At 34.4% G+C, this 17,354-nt stretch overlaps 1 protein-coding gene across 2 annotated transcripts in view; it reads right to left on the bottom strand.

Annotated features, from left to right (window-relative positions):
• Positions 1–17,354, bottom strand: part of Pcf11 (Pcf11 cleavage and polyadenylation factor subunit) — a 58,372-nt gene that overhangs the window by 14,557 nt on the left and 26,461 nt on the right. Inside the window, exons 11-19 of one of the 2 annotated variants that reach the window (XM_071596432.1) lie at positions 15,847–16,086; positions 15,579–15,757; positions 14,859–15,208; positions 14,121–14,306; positions 13,150–13,296; positions 12,323–12,521; positions 11,950–12,176; positions 11,031–11,317; positions 7,958–8,162 (exon numbers count right to left, since the gene is read on the bottom strand). In XM_071596432.1, coding sequence (XP_071452533.1) covers positions 7,958–8,162; positions 11,031–11,317; positions 11,950–12,176; positions 12,323–12,521; positions 13,150–13,296; positions 14,121–14,306; positions 14,859–15,208; positions 15,579–15,757; positions 15,847–16,086 — 2,020 coding nt within the window. The remainder of the gene's footprint in view (positions 1–7,957; positions 8,163–11,030; positions 11,318–11,949; positions 12,177–12,322; positions 12,522–13,149; positions 13,297–14,120; positions 14,307–14,858; positions 15,209–15,578; positions 15,758–15,846; positions 16,087–17,354) is intronic. The other variant, XM_071596433.1, reaches the window with a different exon arrangement.

Genomic DNA, 17,354 nt, shown 5'->3' with positions numbered 1-17,354 from the left:
ATCTCAGAAAACACGAAATAGTTTTCCCAACAGTGAAATGGGTAAACTGATACTAAGCTGGCAATATCCATTTAAAACTTACCTTGGTGTGAATGATCACTATGAATACTGTCAATGTCCCATATTCACACCTACTACCATATAACCACTAGCAAACAAACAGTATACACAATTACAAAAACCATGTCTCACCACATATTTAACAAATATACATGTGATTACCATATCAACTGATCCCACTTACAAAAATGTTTGTCTGGGTTAGATTCTTTCAGAATTAAGGACTATGTACATTGTTACAGCAAAAATGGTGTAATGATTAAAAGCAACTAATGCCACTGAAAGCTTGAGACTGACACTGGCCTTGAAATCTGTGTATAATTTCAGCATTTGTGTACATTATTTACCATAGTAGAAGATAGTCTGCATCTGAAGTTACATGGTTGCTACATGCCTGGATTAAAAATTACATAATGTTACTAGAGCGAGTTCTTCTTCACACGAAAACTTCACTTTACTAGATTATATTTTGGGAAAGGATTATTAAGTTACTTGAAAAAATCTTTAATTCTCGGATGGCTAAAATCATTTGAATTCCATTAGGGGATTTTTTTACATTTAACCAATTCAGTTGACATTCTCGTCATAATCAAAGACGGCATTTGACAGATACAACCAGTGAGGTAATAAGATGAGCATTGAAGTGTATTCAAGTTCTCGTTCTGCTTGCAAATCTTCAGCCCCAAGCTGGTATTCTGTGACCACTGATAGAAAGTATTCAGGAACCCAGTCATCAAGGAGGACAAAATAATGAACTTCGAGAGGTTAGGAGAAGGTATTACAGCAACTGAGTGCCAGAGTGGACTTGACCACTCAATACCTCACCGCCCTGATTCAACCAGAGTAAAAAAATGGTTCATAGCTCTTGAATAATTCACATGCCTCTTCTCATTGCACCACTAATGCAGAGTGGAATTATAATACATATTTGTTAAGGTCCAGACGTCTGGTGTGAGGGTTCATTCAAAGGTAGTATGCAAACTGCTAGTATTTCAGAAGTGCACAATTGCTAAATTTCATTTCAAAACCTCAATATATGGGATACTTGCAACACATGTACCTTATTTTCCACAAATCTCTCATAATTTTTAAAACTTTCCTAACTCTTCAGAATATCTGCTTTCCAGACTTATGAAACAAAAAATGTTTTGCCTATAATAGAGAGTGTGCATGGGTGGGATGATATTTTACCATGAAATACAGATAGAATTTTTCAAAGTTTTTGTGTGTATTATTCATAGCAGCAAACATAAGTGTTTTTGAAAGAATAATTATGGATGTTTTATATAAATTTTTAGCCAACCCTATATTTAAATGCACTTAGCTTAGAATTGTTTAAAAAACAATCATATGATTCTTCTACAAAACTTCATTTCATTCTCAATTAGCTATAATTAATACCATCATATTGTACAGTCTCCATACACAGTCACCGGATGTTGCTCAGATTACTTGAAATATGTCTCAAATGTAATTCTAAACCATGGCATACTACTGGGGCTCGTAAACGTAGCGTCTCCCTCAAAATAATTAAAATTATTAGTTGATGAAAATTTTCGGCGCTCTACCACGCTCCAGATATTTGGTGACTTGACTATGTCAAGTCACCATAAACCATTAACGACTATGTTCATTATGGCAGCCGCAGGGGATATCAGCTGCAAAGGTAGAACGGAAAAGATCTTGGCCTTCAGCATTTCTGTAGACCCTCAGGTATAACTTCACTGTTTGTCCTTTTGATAGTGATTTATGCATACATCAACCTGCTTGCCAACATTTTAAACATGGCTTTTATGACAGCAAGATTTAGAGAGTAAGTAAATAATCATGCTCAAAATTATCTGATAGATGAAAAAGTGATAAGCTGACAGTTGAAAGAAAACTGAGACAGATAGGATATCTTCCAAAAGGAAAAGGACATAGAATTCAAAGGTAATATCAGTTTTAAAAAATCCAATGAATGGTGTTTATGATATCATACGCCTGGGTTCACCTTGACATCAAGTGCCTAAATGATTTTAATGGGGAAGAGGTGAGGAGTGCTGCATGGGCCTTCGAATAGGGATCATTGCTATACTGGGTGCATGACGTAACACATTTCCCTTGCTGGCAGAACCAATTTTTTTAGAAAACATTTACTCCACTTGAGCCAGTTAATTGAAAGCAAGAGGAGGAGAATGAAGGATATATAAGGCAATGAACTACAGTCAACATGTCCTTGAAATGAATTGCACATATTTTAAGAGTTAGGAAAAATTAAGAAAATGATCGGAATGATTCGATTTAGAATGCTTTAGTATTTCTTAAAATGTAAAGATCCAATCTTCAGCCTACATAATAAGCACAGAAATGTGTATGAATGGGAAGAAGATAGATTGCATTAGGACAGTAATGGAGATTACGAATTTTTAAGTGGGAAGAGAGAAAACAAAATGCTTATTACACAAGGTAATAAAAGTGGTAGTAAGGCCAATTTTACACTTCATTCATGAAAACATTGATATGGCTTTCACTGGGTACATAATATAAACGTACAGTGATGAATTGAGAGCTTAGAATGAGAGAAAACATTATTGAAAATAATTCAATTATTATTCATCATTGCTAATATAAAACAATGGAGATCCCAAGATTAATAATCAAATCTGCATTAATCAAAAGACTGATGTACCCAATGAATAACATCTCATTTTAAATAAGTAGAGATGTAATAAGTAATCTAGTCCCAGATTTTCAAAATTCCCTCAAGTTTTCACAATAGAAATTTGAAAAAAAGACCTAACAATAGAAAAACTGACACTTCAATACTCGTTAAATTTGTGTAATAAAAGTGATGATGCTTCTAAAATGAAGAAAGAAAGTGTAGCAAAAATTGTAACTGCTGTATCAGCAAACTGACATTTTTTTTGTATCTTTTGACAGCATTTGTCTTTTCTGAAATCCCAAGCTTGTAGCAACCCTGTATCAAATGATAAGAATAAATTCCAGCCTCTTAAAGTTAACCGTAAACCAATAGTTGCATCTGGAAAAGGAATAAATATTTATAAACTATCAAGTTGCCAGCTATAAAAGATTCCTAACATAATAGCTCTGGTTTTCGACTGTGCGGAACTTGTTGTTTAAATATATTATGATTCATCAGGGAATGAAAAACAACATCCTTTACCAATGAATATATATACAGCATGGTCAAAAATAAAACCAAGGAATTCAAAAATTTTCTGCATAGGTTGTCCCAAAGCACATGTTGGCATCTTATATCATCCAAGCATTTTCATTGTCTTTACATATAATAATTGCCACACCATTAGTGTTTACAATTTGAAATCTGATAAACTGTTTTTGCCAATGTTGACTTAGGATTAATATGGTAATTACTAGCAAAGTAACTATGAAATTTTACTTGTGTGTGCTATGGGATAAAAAATGTAAGGACAAATTAGTCAAAACAAAAATAAGAAATGATGGTTTTATCAGGAAGTATAGTTAATGTCATGTTCAGCATTATAAAAAATGGCATTTCAACCATCACAGTTATCAGGTGTATCCTTTGGGTGTCTCTTGCAAGTTTCAGGGCAGGATTTGAACTATCAAGTTTGTGTGATGAAGAGTAGCTCAGCCCCAAATGACAACAGACAAATATCAAGATGCTTCGTCAAGATTTACAACATACGCAAAATCAAACACTTTTTTTTCTTGGCTGTGAACCTGTATTTAATGGTTATTTTACATGAAAAAATGTTATGCACTCAATAAAGAATCACTTTTGATAAACAACTGAGATTTGAGGTTCATTGAAAGTATGAGGTGAAACCTCAGCAATGTTGATGTATTTGAAATGGAACACCAAAGTGGATGTCAGTATTCCTTTATTAAAATCCAACTTCACAAAAGTATAATTATAACAACATGTACAAGAGATACAACATTTGACAGAACTTTGTTAAATATCTAATAAATAAAATCCTTTAATCTAGAAAATAATCTAATGATCTACCATAAGATTGAATTAGCATCAACAAATTTTAAAATGTGAAGGAAAAACAGCATGCTAATGGTAGAAAATATACCACTGACAACATTCAAAACAATTTTAAATAAGTTTCAATCAAATTCCAAAGAAACTGCGGGAGATGCCGCAACAGTAACTTTTAACGGAGTCATCCGCTTATGTGCATTTTAATGCAACAATTTCAGAGCGTAAAAATCATTCGCCTTGACTGGGACTCGAACCCAGATCCCTCAATATCCGGTCGAGTGCTTTAGCCACTTAAGCTACCGAGGCGTCCTCTTAAACTCTGAAACTCTGAAACTCTACGAATGCAAGTGACATTGTATGTACGGTATTTCGTCATAACATCTAGTTCCTTTAAAAGCCCCAAAATTTCAGAGTTTAAGAGGACGCCTCGGTAGCTTAAGTGGCTAAAGCACTCGACCGGATATTGAGGGATCTGGGTTCGAGTCCCAGTCAAGGCGAATGATTTTTACGCTCTGAAATTGTTGCATTAAGTTTCAATCTTAAATATTCTAATATCATTCTGTAACAAAAGAGGCTATAAAATGTGACTGAGTGCATTTTGTTACATCCAATAGTCTTCACTTTCCCACTTCTTCACAAAAAATATGGACCATTTTAATATAGCTAATGGCAGTTAGCTCAGGCTATATCAATTTTTCAAAAATGATTTTTCACCGCTTCCAAATCCTTTCATTGCTATGGACATGAACTCCTACCTACTCCCAGACACTCCTAGCTATTGTGTGATTAGTAGCCATGAATATCATTATTACAATATTTCATAATTTAAGAGAGCAAATACGTACCTAAGATATTAAAGTAAATTATCACAAATCTACTAATAAAGTGAAACAGTCAATTTCTTGATAATAGCTTTGAATGTCATTCATCAGAAAGGATAGATAAAAATACTAAATCCTTATTGTTCTGATTTTAGAGGAAGTATAGAAGAATGCTAAATTAAAATACTCAACTTTCCTAGATTATTATGAATTATAGGTAATAGCATATGCAATTTATTTACTAGGATTCCAGTATCTTCTTTGACCTTTCCAAGCTTGAAGTGAGATGAACATGATAAGGTAATTCGCTAATATTTCAATTCACAATTAATGCTTATTATGGTACTGATTATGTTCGAGTGGCTCAGTTTCAACCTGACTGATTCCCTGATAAACAACTCTCGTGGAAATAAACATTGGAACATCATTGTTAAGTTGTTCCTTCCCAGAGTTAAGATCCAGACTAATCTCTGGTAACCTATATCTTAACCAAGGCTGCTATTTTGGTAGTAATGAATTATCTAGGAGAGAATAAATGTGTCAATTGACACTGGCTCTCAGTTTTAAATGTAAGATTCTGCATTCAACATCAGGTAGAACAAACAACTTCAAAATCCATCAGCTAAATCACCTGATCAAGATTTACCTCTATTAAGTACCAAATAGTAGTTACACTTGTGAAGCTGTAAATATACAAAATATCCTGATCCATCGGATACTAACAGCCACTTCCTGCTAGCAAGGAATGAAATAATTTATGTATTTTCAATGAAAATGAGGTCTCATGAGAATACTGTTCAAATCTTGAACCATTGATCAACCATGAGGTTTTTCATATGAGCTTGATATTTTCCCTTCACATTTCCAATTCACTTTACAGTTACTTTTGAGTTTCTTCTAAAACACTAAATAATTAGGTAAGTTAATGAACTAAACAGTTTCATTAGAAACATAATGGCATATTTCTATGACCTAATATAGTCATACATACAATAATATGTATGCTTTTTAGAAGATACTTTTTACCAACCGCTGAAAACCTTAGTAAACTTTGGTATAACAAACATGCAGTATTTAAGATTAGTATACAATGTCACAGTATTTAAGAACAAGACTGATAAACAAGCAAGTAGATATGACTGATTAGATACCCTACATTGCCAAAGATCTAAAACATTATTTAACACTATAAAAGCCCAGATATCTGCCACATTAAGGAGGTGAGGGGGAAACTTTCACCTTATTTCTTGCACGTCTAATGTCAAATAGACATTACATTGAAGCCTCTTAGGCTCACTTCCATGTACTGTTAATTATATAACATTTCAAACTTGGCAGCAGTAATAGTGTAATGATTTTCTATTGAAACTTCAATCTCTAGACATGATAATTCACAAATCTGAAGCTGGTGAGAAACCAGATAAATAGGCTTTTATTGATTTGCTTACATTATCCATTGCACAATCATTACCTAAAAAAATACAGTAGAGCCAAAATAAAATAGCATGATCAATATTCATTCCTCAAACCTTTCGTCATCTTATTAATGACTTTCATTTGGGAAGCAAAACTGGGACCTATATTAAAAATTATATTAAAAATCATTGTTCATTTGCATTTAAAATCTTAAAAGAACAACAATAGTACCTTATTTAAGATGATAAAAATAATTTCAAGTATTTGATATTAATTGAAATTTATAACTTTCCTGGTAAAAAAGAAGAAGCTTTGCCTGAAATCTATTACAATGCATACATCAATCTTGAATATAATAAATAATTAACCTCATTTTTCTAATTTCATCTTGGCAAATTTGATGTATTTAGTGATTCTAGTGAGAGACCTGCTGCACTTCACCTTCATAAATCTTCTAGTCTAGCAACGGTAGCCAATGCTATTGTGGTTACATCAAATGGAAACATTCTACTTATGCCCCTATCACCCATCCGTACTACATGGCTTCCTTAGCCCTTCACCATCTCATAGATTCAGTTAATTTAAACGTCACTCTAATGCCATATCAAATAACAAATTATAATGCCTATATTTTTTCTTATCTTTTGAGCAAAAGGTTTTGTTTTCTGAAATTGTGTCTTACAAAATTAACTTGATTCCTGTAAATGTAAATCATCACATACTAATAACATATATGCATAATTACATATTTCCTTCCTCCCTTCATTCCATCCAACATACCTATTCTGTTTCTAACCATTCCTCTTTTGCCAAACGATCTCCATTCCTCTCAGTCTTCAACATCCCATTTGCAATCAAAATGCTCTTTGTCCATCTTTCCTACCTCCTTTGGGTTTCCCCCAATAATCCCCTTTCCTTCCCCACCATGCCTAGCACTTCCTTATTATTTTTCCTTTCTGAACATTTCACCTTTACCATCTTTCTCCACACCCATATTTCTAGTTTCCAATCCATGCCCATCATCTTGCCTCAATGACCATGTTTCCACACCGTACAAAACCTTACTCCATATTTAAGATCTGATGAGTATTTTCTTAACCAAGGATCAGAAAAGTGTTATTATTTTATTTGTAATTACTGAACTTCATATCACCTCACTATTTTTTCAATCATTTTATCATATCTTATACACCTAGCATTGCCAATTTCTAATGGTGGAGATGAAAAAGTGCCTTATTATCTTATTATGACACATAAATATATAAAATTTAGTAAAATTTTCAGTACTACTGATGCAGCAATGGATACTGCATTTACTGTATTTATAGACAAATTTATTAGAATGGCAAATTCTACTCAATTGTTTAAACTACTATCTCTCAATAATAACATCTTCCTAAAATTACAAGAAACTGTGGGAGATGCTGCAACAGTAAGTTTAAACGGAGTCATCCGCTAATATGCATATCAATGCAACAATTTCATTGCACAAAAAGAACTCGGCTGGACATCAATGGATTCAAGTTTGAATCACGGGCAAGACGAATGATCTTTACACTCTGAAATTTTTGTATTCCTATGCTTATTTCTGGGAAAATGCAATGGATAAATGTATAGCAGGATAAAATAATGAGTAAATAACCAAAACTATTACAAAATACAATGATTGAAATAAATTTACCTTTCGTGCTCCCTGGTTCAGCTGCATCATCTTCGGCCTTCTTGTCATCAGACTCAGAAACTTCTTTGGTTTCACTTTCTTCTGTGCTTTTAGCTTCTTCAGCATCTTCTCCTTGGGTATCTTCTTTCTTTTCTGCCTCTTCCTTATCTCCCTCTTTGTTTTCAGTTCCTTCAGCAGGCTCCTCTGTAGATGCCTCGAGAGACGCCTATTTACAAATAAGTCAAATTACAAACATATTTGTCTAAATTTTAGCATCTACTATTTTTAATACATTAGTTTTAAATTTCAGTATCCTAAACCTTAATGAAAATTTAACTATAAGATATTGAGTTAACTTTGTTGATATCATTTTTGAACGAAAGTAAAATATATTTAAGTCAGAAATATCATTTGAGAGAAATAATATCACCACTACTACACATGCACTACCGTACATTCATGTTTATTTAGTTAATTGAAAGCTTCAAAGTTTATCTTTTAAGTGAAGCAAATCATTTTTTAGCTAAGCACTGCTCACCATAACATAAAAATTATCTTTCCTAAAGAGTTCAGGATTCTCCTAGAGTTTTGATCTAATACTGACAATTGGAGAAGTTCTGTCAAGTAAATTCATGAGCCAATGCTGTCACTTGTTGCCCAACTGACCTTAAGCAAGTGTTTAAAGGAATTTTTATGCATTTCTATTGTTTTCATTATTCCATACCAAGACACCAACCATATAAAATCATTATTATCATTCATATTCATCATGCCCTTACTAGAAGTTGAACTACTTTTTTCATACGTCAGCAGAATGGAAGAATGCCCATTACCTACCAGAAAAACACTTTCTAATGGTACAAAATTCATCATGCAGTAAAGCCCTACTTCTTTAACCACTTCATTCTCATGAAATTCAGTTAAATGGTCATCTCATTATCCATATGAAATATGCTATATCATTACATTAGTTCTTTCTCCGATGTATAGTGCATGTACTTTTAAGAGTCAAGTCATGACTACAAATATGGATAAAAGGTATAAATACTGTCTAGTAACTTTGGCATTTTAATATATCTCTGACCAATTTAGTATTCACTAGTCAGTGTTTAGGTGGTTTTTGGTAAAATCATTTTACTCCCTCTTCTGCGAAAAAAAGAAGTGATATCAATCAAACAGAAAACAAGTATGTTCAAATTTAATTTTGTAACTGATGGACATACTGTTGGTAACGAAATAAATAACGTTTAACACAAGAAGCCAGGCATTTAAATCCAATCAGGCTAACAATGTTACCTTAGCATATCATAGCATACCATATAAAATAGCATATCATCGCATATCATAGCATATCATAGCATATCATAGCATATATATAAAATTCGGGAAATAGATGCCAGGACTAGCCGACTCAAGGACTCCTTCTTCCCACGGACAATACGGGATAGCAACTGTAGGATTATAGATAGTAAAAATTCCACTTGCCACCCTTCAGTGTCTAAAAAATAATTAGTTCTACTTAAATGCATGCTCCTCCACTAACCTTATGTGTTTTGTTATAATAACCCATTCTTTCCGAATGACCTCATTCGTGTTCTGTTCATCTGTTTTTAAGTTTCCCTTTCAATCCCTCGTCCCTCTCCGCGGGGGGAAATTCCTGCTACCTGCAACGTTGGGTCGAATTCCCTTCCTTTTACTGTCTCTTTGGGGGGTTGAGTGTTTTGTGGTGCATTTTCATGTGGTAGTGATGTTTCACATTCTTGCTTGTGTTGTCCTGGCTTGCGTGTTTTAGGATGGCTTTCGTGCTGTATCCTGGGGTGCAGTTTTTTGTTGTTTGGCGGTTTATGTGTTTGCATGAGTATTGGATGGAGGGAGTTTTGCATGAGTGTGTGCGCTGCTGGGGTGTAATTTTCCGTGTTGTTTTTTGCATGTGGTATTTTTCGTTTTTACGGTTGGTGACCTAACACCCCCCGCCACACGCCCTTGCGGCGGCTTGCGGGGTATTATGTAGATGTAGATGTAGATGTACCTTTCAGAGCTACCAACGTGAGACTACACTTAGCAGAAAATCACTACAAAGACACCTTTGACTTGACTTGCACTTAAATGCAGAAAATTGTTGTCCACTTTACTATGTCCATATTACCCATCATTGACAAGTTGTAAAATGGCAGTTAAATCCACTTAATACTTCATTATTATGACCCAGGTTTTATTCCGTGGTGACATTTACGGTGAAGAATATTACATGACATAGAATACATAGCATAGCGACCTGGAGGGAGGTGGGTGAAGAAGAGGGGGTTTAGGAAGGCTACAGTGAGCCAGATTTGTTTAAGCTCAATTCGAGCCAACTGCAACCTTCCTAATCCTCTTCCCCACCTCCTTCCACCTCTCGCTTCAGTTCTCTTTTCTATATACATGTATACTACACCATGTAACATTCTTTACCTGAAAATATCGTAACTTGATGAAACCCAGGTCATTACAATAAAGAATTAGGGGATTTGACTCATTTTATTCATCTCTATGTTGCCCAAAAGTGTGAAATTAGCTTTTTAAGGAATAATGTATTTTCTTTTGTAACACACATGATACTATTGCTGCCATTTGAAATAAAAGTTTACCTTTGCCATCAAAATCTTTGAAAATATGAAACATCTACGAGAAAAACAAAGTTGAAAACTGTTCCAAATAGTAAGGAAGTACATATTACATCCATACTTCAAAAAGTGAAAATATTCAGAAAACTAAAAGGAAAAAAAAGTAAAAAAACAGAAGAAATTATAAAATCGTACATCCAATTTTTTACATGCATTGAAATATTAGGAAATTTGATTAGAAAAATATACTGTATTGAGGGAGAAAACAACTTTCACAAATGTCACTAACAAGTTGTTCTAGTTACTCCACAACAATTCCTACAACAAATTCAGCTTTGGCTTACCATAAATGAATACCTAAATTCAAATCATTATAAGTGAAAGCATAGAAATTCAACATTTTTTAGATAATTCAAATGGAAAGCATCTATAATTCATTCTCAGGTGTCAAATTTATGTATTTAAGATAAAAAAGTTCAACAACAACTTACTTTATAATCCTCATAGCAAACAGGATGGTAGGTATTCTCCTCAAACCTAACTGCATCTTTCAAATGCCACTCCTCCTTCTCCTCATTGTAGAACTGTTCAAAGCCCTCACGACAAACAGCACAGTGCTGATCTTCTGCCTTTTCCCCAGCAGGAACACTGAGGACAGTGGCTTCATCATTACCAGTTCCTGCAGCATTACTGCTCCCAGTTGCTGTACTCCCTGTCCCTGTGCCTGCACGATCATCCTTACTCTCTGCCACACCCTGTGACTCAAACCAGCTTTGAGCTGTACAAGGGAAAATAGAAAGCATTAAAAGAGAAATTATGGCCGATGAATTATCACTGCTTTCATGTGTACACGAAGAGGGAAATAATTGGGCTGGTTGGAAATATTTTTCCTAGATTTTGTTTTATTTTTGTTTTCACATGATGCATGGGACATTAGCACAAATTTATACTTACACAATGCCAAATGCTTTCGGATCATTCCTTACATGAGATTTATTTTAAAATTACATATGATACAAACTCCTTTGTCCTATGGCAAATTCAAGAGAAAATTTATTTTGTGATTAAAATTTTCTCCAGTCAAACAACATTTTTTGTACAAGAAGCAACATGTTTAGCTTTGCAAAGCAAAAAAATGCCTATCATAGAATGAATGCATTTTTCAAATCACAACTAATATCTTAAAATATGTGAATAGCATTTGTCTAAGTACGTTCAATGATTAAAACAATTAACACCAGAAAATTTTGCTCCATTGCTGATAGTTTTGGGTTACTGGGTGGCCAATCTAGTCTTCTACTATCTACTAGGTATTAAAAAGGAGAGCTCATGGAATACATACCAAATGGTTAAGTAATGCCAAAAGTACTTTATAAGTTTATAACAAAGTAAATAAATTTAAACATTTACCTCTTTCCTCTAGATCTTCCATCTCTTCAAACTGAATCCAATCAGACACATCATAATACCACTTCCTACTTTGTGCTTTGCGGGCACTATCCCTATCACGGCGATTTTGCCTAAAATGCCAATCTAAATGCTGGCTGTACTTCATAGTTTGCTCTGGAGGGAACCTTACACCACAAGAACTGCACTGGATACCAGTGTAAATTGCAGATATCACACCAGAGTGGCGTCTAAAATACAAGAAAAGGATAAGCTATACATGAAAATCCAACCATTAAATATATTATCAAACCACTTTCACCCAAAGTAATTGTAATTACTTATTCTCAAGTTCAACAAAAGTTTTAGTCAAACTATGTACAAAGTCAATACTCACGACTTCAGGCATTCTGGTGAAAAATCAGCCTTAAAGTTAGCTTTGGGGTCTTCTTTCTTACTAGCATCAGCCGAAGGATTGTCTGCTTGTGGCAAGATACCAGTTGCAACTAACCGTTGGAACAAAGCCTCAACATTAATGTCAATTCCACCAAGACCTGGCAAGGTTTTAGCCAGCACAACAGAAGTTTCAGCAACTGCTACAATAAGAGAGATAGGGAAATAAATATAAATAAAGAGGCAAAATGTTTGAAAAGTCAGATATAATGCCTTAAAACTTGTGCAATTATTTTGAAAATATTTTAAGTTCATCATTGCTTTCTAAATATTACCATTCATATTAGACAGAATATGCATCTTATATTTTTGCCAAATCAAAAGAATAAAATTTGCACAAAATAAGTCTGTAACAAAAATTAAATTATCAATCAAAATATAAGTCTCAATTAACAATACAATTTAAATGAATATTTTGCTAACAAAAAGTTAACGACTTCATCCCTGCCAAATTGGGCTACAGTAAAACCTTAACTTACAGACCCTAAATTTACATAATCCTATAATTTACAGGCCAGACTGCTCTCTACATAAATCTAATCAATTAAAACCTCCGATTTACATTCCTGAACCCATAATTTACGTAAAATCTCATCATCCCATGAGGATGGCAAGCTAAGGTTTATCACATTTGCTCCATTTCAACCATATTAATGGAGTCATATTATGCATGTTGGTCCATTAAAATTGTTTTTCTATAAAAAAATTCAGTTATCTAAGATTTAATATTTATAACGATGTTAATAATTATAGAACAAACTTCAATCATACCAGCTGCTTCAGATGTAGTAGTCTCAGACTCCTTTTTCGTGGCATCGGAAGATGTATCCTGTTGGACTTGGTAACTAAAGCCAGAGGCTGGGGCAACCGAAACAGGCATAAGACTAGTAAGCAGTTCCAAAGGCAGCTGTGGTCCCTCTGTTTACAAACATAGAAACAACAACATGTTTAAAAAACAGGATGTAGACCTTGAGAAACAATGGATGTTTTAGGCATGCAAAAGAAGAAAATAAAAAGGGAATGCCCAACTGATAATGCGTATTGGCAAAAAATGGGATATTGTAAAAATGTTCTAACCTCTTCATCACTTCACAGGTTTTTACACAAAAAATTCATCCTTCTTTATGAGAAATTTTACCTTTCAATGTCAAACTTTATAACTACTATGGTGCTGCCCCATAATTCATAGAACCTATTATAGAGCCTTTCAATTTTTTTCTTAATTTAAAAGTTGTTCAAGAGAGGATTCATTATCTATTAGCACTCCATGGGGAAAATGGAAGGTTTAAGATTTATTAGCACTAAACAAGAGATACCAAAGAGAAAGATATCCTTTTTCTAAGTTTCAATAATTCCTGTAGAAAGTCTCTAGTCCCATATGTGAATCACATATGGGACTAGATCTTGGGCTTGGGTTCCAGATCTTCTTGGAAAGGAATAACCAGCACAGGGAAAGGAAGTGACCCACCCTACCCTGATGTTTTAATTTCAAATGCTGCTGAGCTTAGTACTTGGTGAACTTTACCATGATCTACCAAACCACCTTTCGGTTGATTACTGTGTTGATGGTTTTTTCAGTACTTCAAGTTTTTTACCATATCATATCTCCTCAGCAAAAAGCATTAATACTTTTTTATTTTCACTCACATGAGTAATGTGGTATGACTTGAATAAGTTCAAAAACGTTAAGCAATCTTCAACACTTTTTTCAGTTTTGAGATTTAAAAAAATCAGGAACTCACGAGGCACATTTGTTGCTCCACGCTGAGCTCCTTGCTGAGGCAAAAAGGCATTACCCCCTTCATTATTACCATGACGCAAATGAGGTGGAAGATTGCCCCTACTTGGTGAAGGCCTGCGTGTGTGCCGCAAGTGATCATCAAATGGTCTCCGGCTACCATGCTGAATCCTACCTCTGGATGCAGAACCTTCAGAAAAAATGAAGTGTGATTAATTAAATGCTTAAATTCATTCATCCACAACACAAAACTAATTGCTTAGAAATCAGTATTTAAACTTAACAGCAAGTCAATTGTTTGCAACAAATGATTTACAAAGTTCACTTTTCAATCACAATAAAAGCTTGCGATGAAAACATTCCAAAAGTCATGTATTGTGCATAATAAAATTACTGGTATGATGCACTTTGGTAGCTGAGGATGCAATGACATGTTGTTTTGCTTTAGGGAAAATGAATTATGTATGCACTCAGAACTTTCATTAGTGTGACAAAATTATTCTTAATAGCCCAAGACTTGCTTGCTAAAAACTTAAGTCAAAAAATATACACAGCTGTCATTAAAACTTATCCTATGGTGTGGCTGACTGCAGAGAAATGAAAAATGTTACAAATTTTTATAAAAACCTGGGGTTACCATGAATTTCTTGGGAAAAGTCTACCATAGAATTAATAGAGACATCATATCTCTACTCAAGTTCCCATTTAATTACTCAGCACTTATTTAAGGAAATTTACTCACCTATCATTGGCATGGCTGGTTCATGCCCTGTAAACTTATGAGCTGGAGTTACACTCTTAGCCATGTCATCAGGCTCAGGAATTACTGAATCAAATGGCACACGTCTATGGTCAGAAGAAATTTCTTCAGCAATTGGTCTTGGCCCTTCATCAACAGGAACATTCCCTTGCACCAATGATGCCCCTTGAGCAGGAGGAGGAAGAGGAGAAGGAAGTCTTCCACCTTCCATGCCAGCGATTGAAACGTATCCTGGCATAATACCGCGTGGTAAAACAGAAAACCGAATGAAATGCTTCCGATCACGAACAATAATTGGCATGGGAAGTCCACCAAATTCCACCCGGAATTGCCTTCAATAGAACACAAAAAAATCATTAAGACCTTGTTTATTAATTTTACACCATTTCCAAGTGAATGCACATTTTTTTATAGAATAAAGGAAATCACATTGTAAATTAAATAGTTGTGATTGCACCGGCTACTCATAATATGGCAGATATAAAACAACATATGCAGATCCTTGACAGCCAACATACATGTTTTATATGTTAGTATAAAACCATACACATTTCTACCATGAATAACCTTTTAAGTCGCATACTAATCAAGAAGAAAAGTACACTCTTTTGAGTAAAAAGGTAAAATCTACTTAAACAAGTCCACAGATATGTAGGAAAACAAGCAACTTGTATGATTTAAACAAAAATTATGATAACTTACCGGCCATTTATCACTACATAACGAAGGGCATGAGTAAAACGAAGGGTGTGAGGTCTGCCTTCTATTTCAAAGCATTGAGGCTTAGCATCTAGGAATATAGGAACCATTTCTCTTGCATCTATGATTAGATTTATTTTTCCAGCAACAAGATCAGTGCGTCGTTCAGTACCAATTCGCACCTGTTAATCAAAAACATAATATAAACATATAATAAAAATATAAAAATATATAAATGGATAAAATAATTTAAATATAGAATAATGAGTACCTGTGGAGGAGGACCAGCCAATTCCACATAGTGTCTCCTGTTACCATCTAAATCTACTGCCATAGGAGGCCCCCCAAAGTGGCATTCATACCATCGTCCATCAATGCATAACTCTCTTGTGGGCGCACCCAGCCGCACTGAATGAGGTCGACCACTCACCAGAACTTCTCTAGGCCCTTCACCAAATGAGCAAATAATGCTCTCCGATCCACCATCAAAGGTAACCCGTCTCGTCCCACCCTATGGAGATGGAAATATATTTTCACAATCATAAATAGTCTGAATAAAATCAATGGAAATTTTTAGGAGTGAGAATTTTGTAATGTCTTGATTGGTTCTGTGTACACACAACATGTCTAGATTTTCATGTGTTAAGACCAGACCAGCAATTAGATCGTAAATTAAAAGAAAGGATTGAAAAATTAGGAGATACAATCTGAATTCTTGCCCTAGCTGGCCAAACAACCTGGACACTGTACTGTCCAAAGCTGAAAACCCAACACTTTGATGTTTCTCAGATTGTGTAACATGGGCAATCATGGAAGCAAACGAAAGAACATCAATAGCCATGGGAGTGTGGGTAACTTAATGAAAATGATTAAAATATAATCACTATTGACGAGGTCCATTAAAGAGAGCATGAAGAAAAAATTCTATCCAATAATTAGTTTTAATAGGCTGCACTGGGTTGGTTGAATTATTTTGTATAGAAGAAGTTCTGTGGAAAGATAAGTAGTTTATTGCAGACTGGAGTGCTTCAATCCAAGTCACCTGCACCAATGCCTAGCTTTTCAGTAAAATAGAACTAATGACCTACCAAAATAGAGCAATTGTGAGAGTTAAAGAAAGAGCAGCATCTACCTTCTCACAAAAAGAGTACAGTTTCTCATGATTTGTACCAGAATCCTGGTGTTAAGTGCAACAGCAATTACACTGACCACAGCAAATATGTATATTGTACCACCTTGCTAGTGTTAGTGATATTACTAAAAAATAATCAACACTGTAAAAATAATACCAATATAGTTTGTCAAGTACTCAGGAGAACGAATCACAAAGTTATTCAATTCATACATTATTGTTTAGCAAAATGATATTCATGGGAAAAACTGCTCGAGGACCAGTCAACTTGCACAAGATGCAATATTGCAATAGATATACATAAATATGATGCAATTCCATACTGGACCATAATATTCCTTATTAAGTATAAATAAAGTGAATTAATCTGAATGTGCATTTGCTGCCACTAAGTGGCAACCTATTGTGTTTTAGTTTAATCCTTATGAAATTTGTTGTCTCCGGTGCAACTTTATGGAATTTCTTTGGAGCAATTAGAACTTTTAAAATTTATCCATTGCAAGTATGAAATAGCTAACGAAATTTTGTGTCCCTCCCACTCCCCCTCCTAGATCTATCACTCTTTCACGTGCAGTGCTCCCAACAGGGGGTATCCCCCTCCCAAACAAGCCCTCATTAACAGCCAACAATTGACACCAAAGCTATAA

The sequence above is a fragment of the Hetaerina americana genome, unplaced genomic scaffold, assembly GCF_022747635.1.
Source record: "Hetaerina americana unplaced genomic scaffold, ioHetAmer1.1.p SCAF_8, whole genome shotgun sequence".
NCBI classification, from domain to species: domain Eukaryota; kingdom Metazoa; phylum Arthropoda; class Insecta; order Odonata; family Calopterygidae; genus Hetaerina; species Hetaerina americana.
The sequence above is the reverse complement of the archived record's forward strand: the minus strand, read 5'-3'. Positions and strand labels throughout refer to the sequence as shown.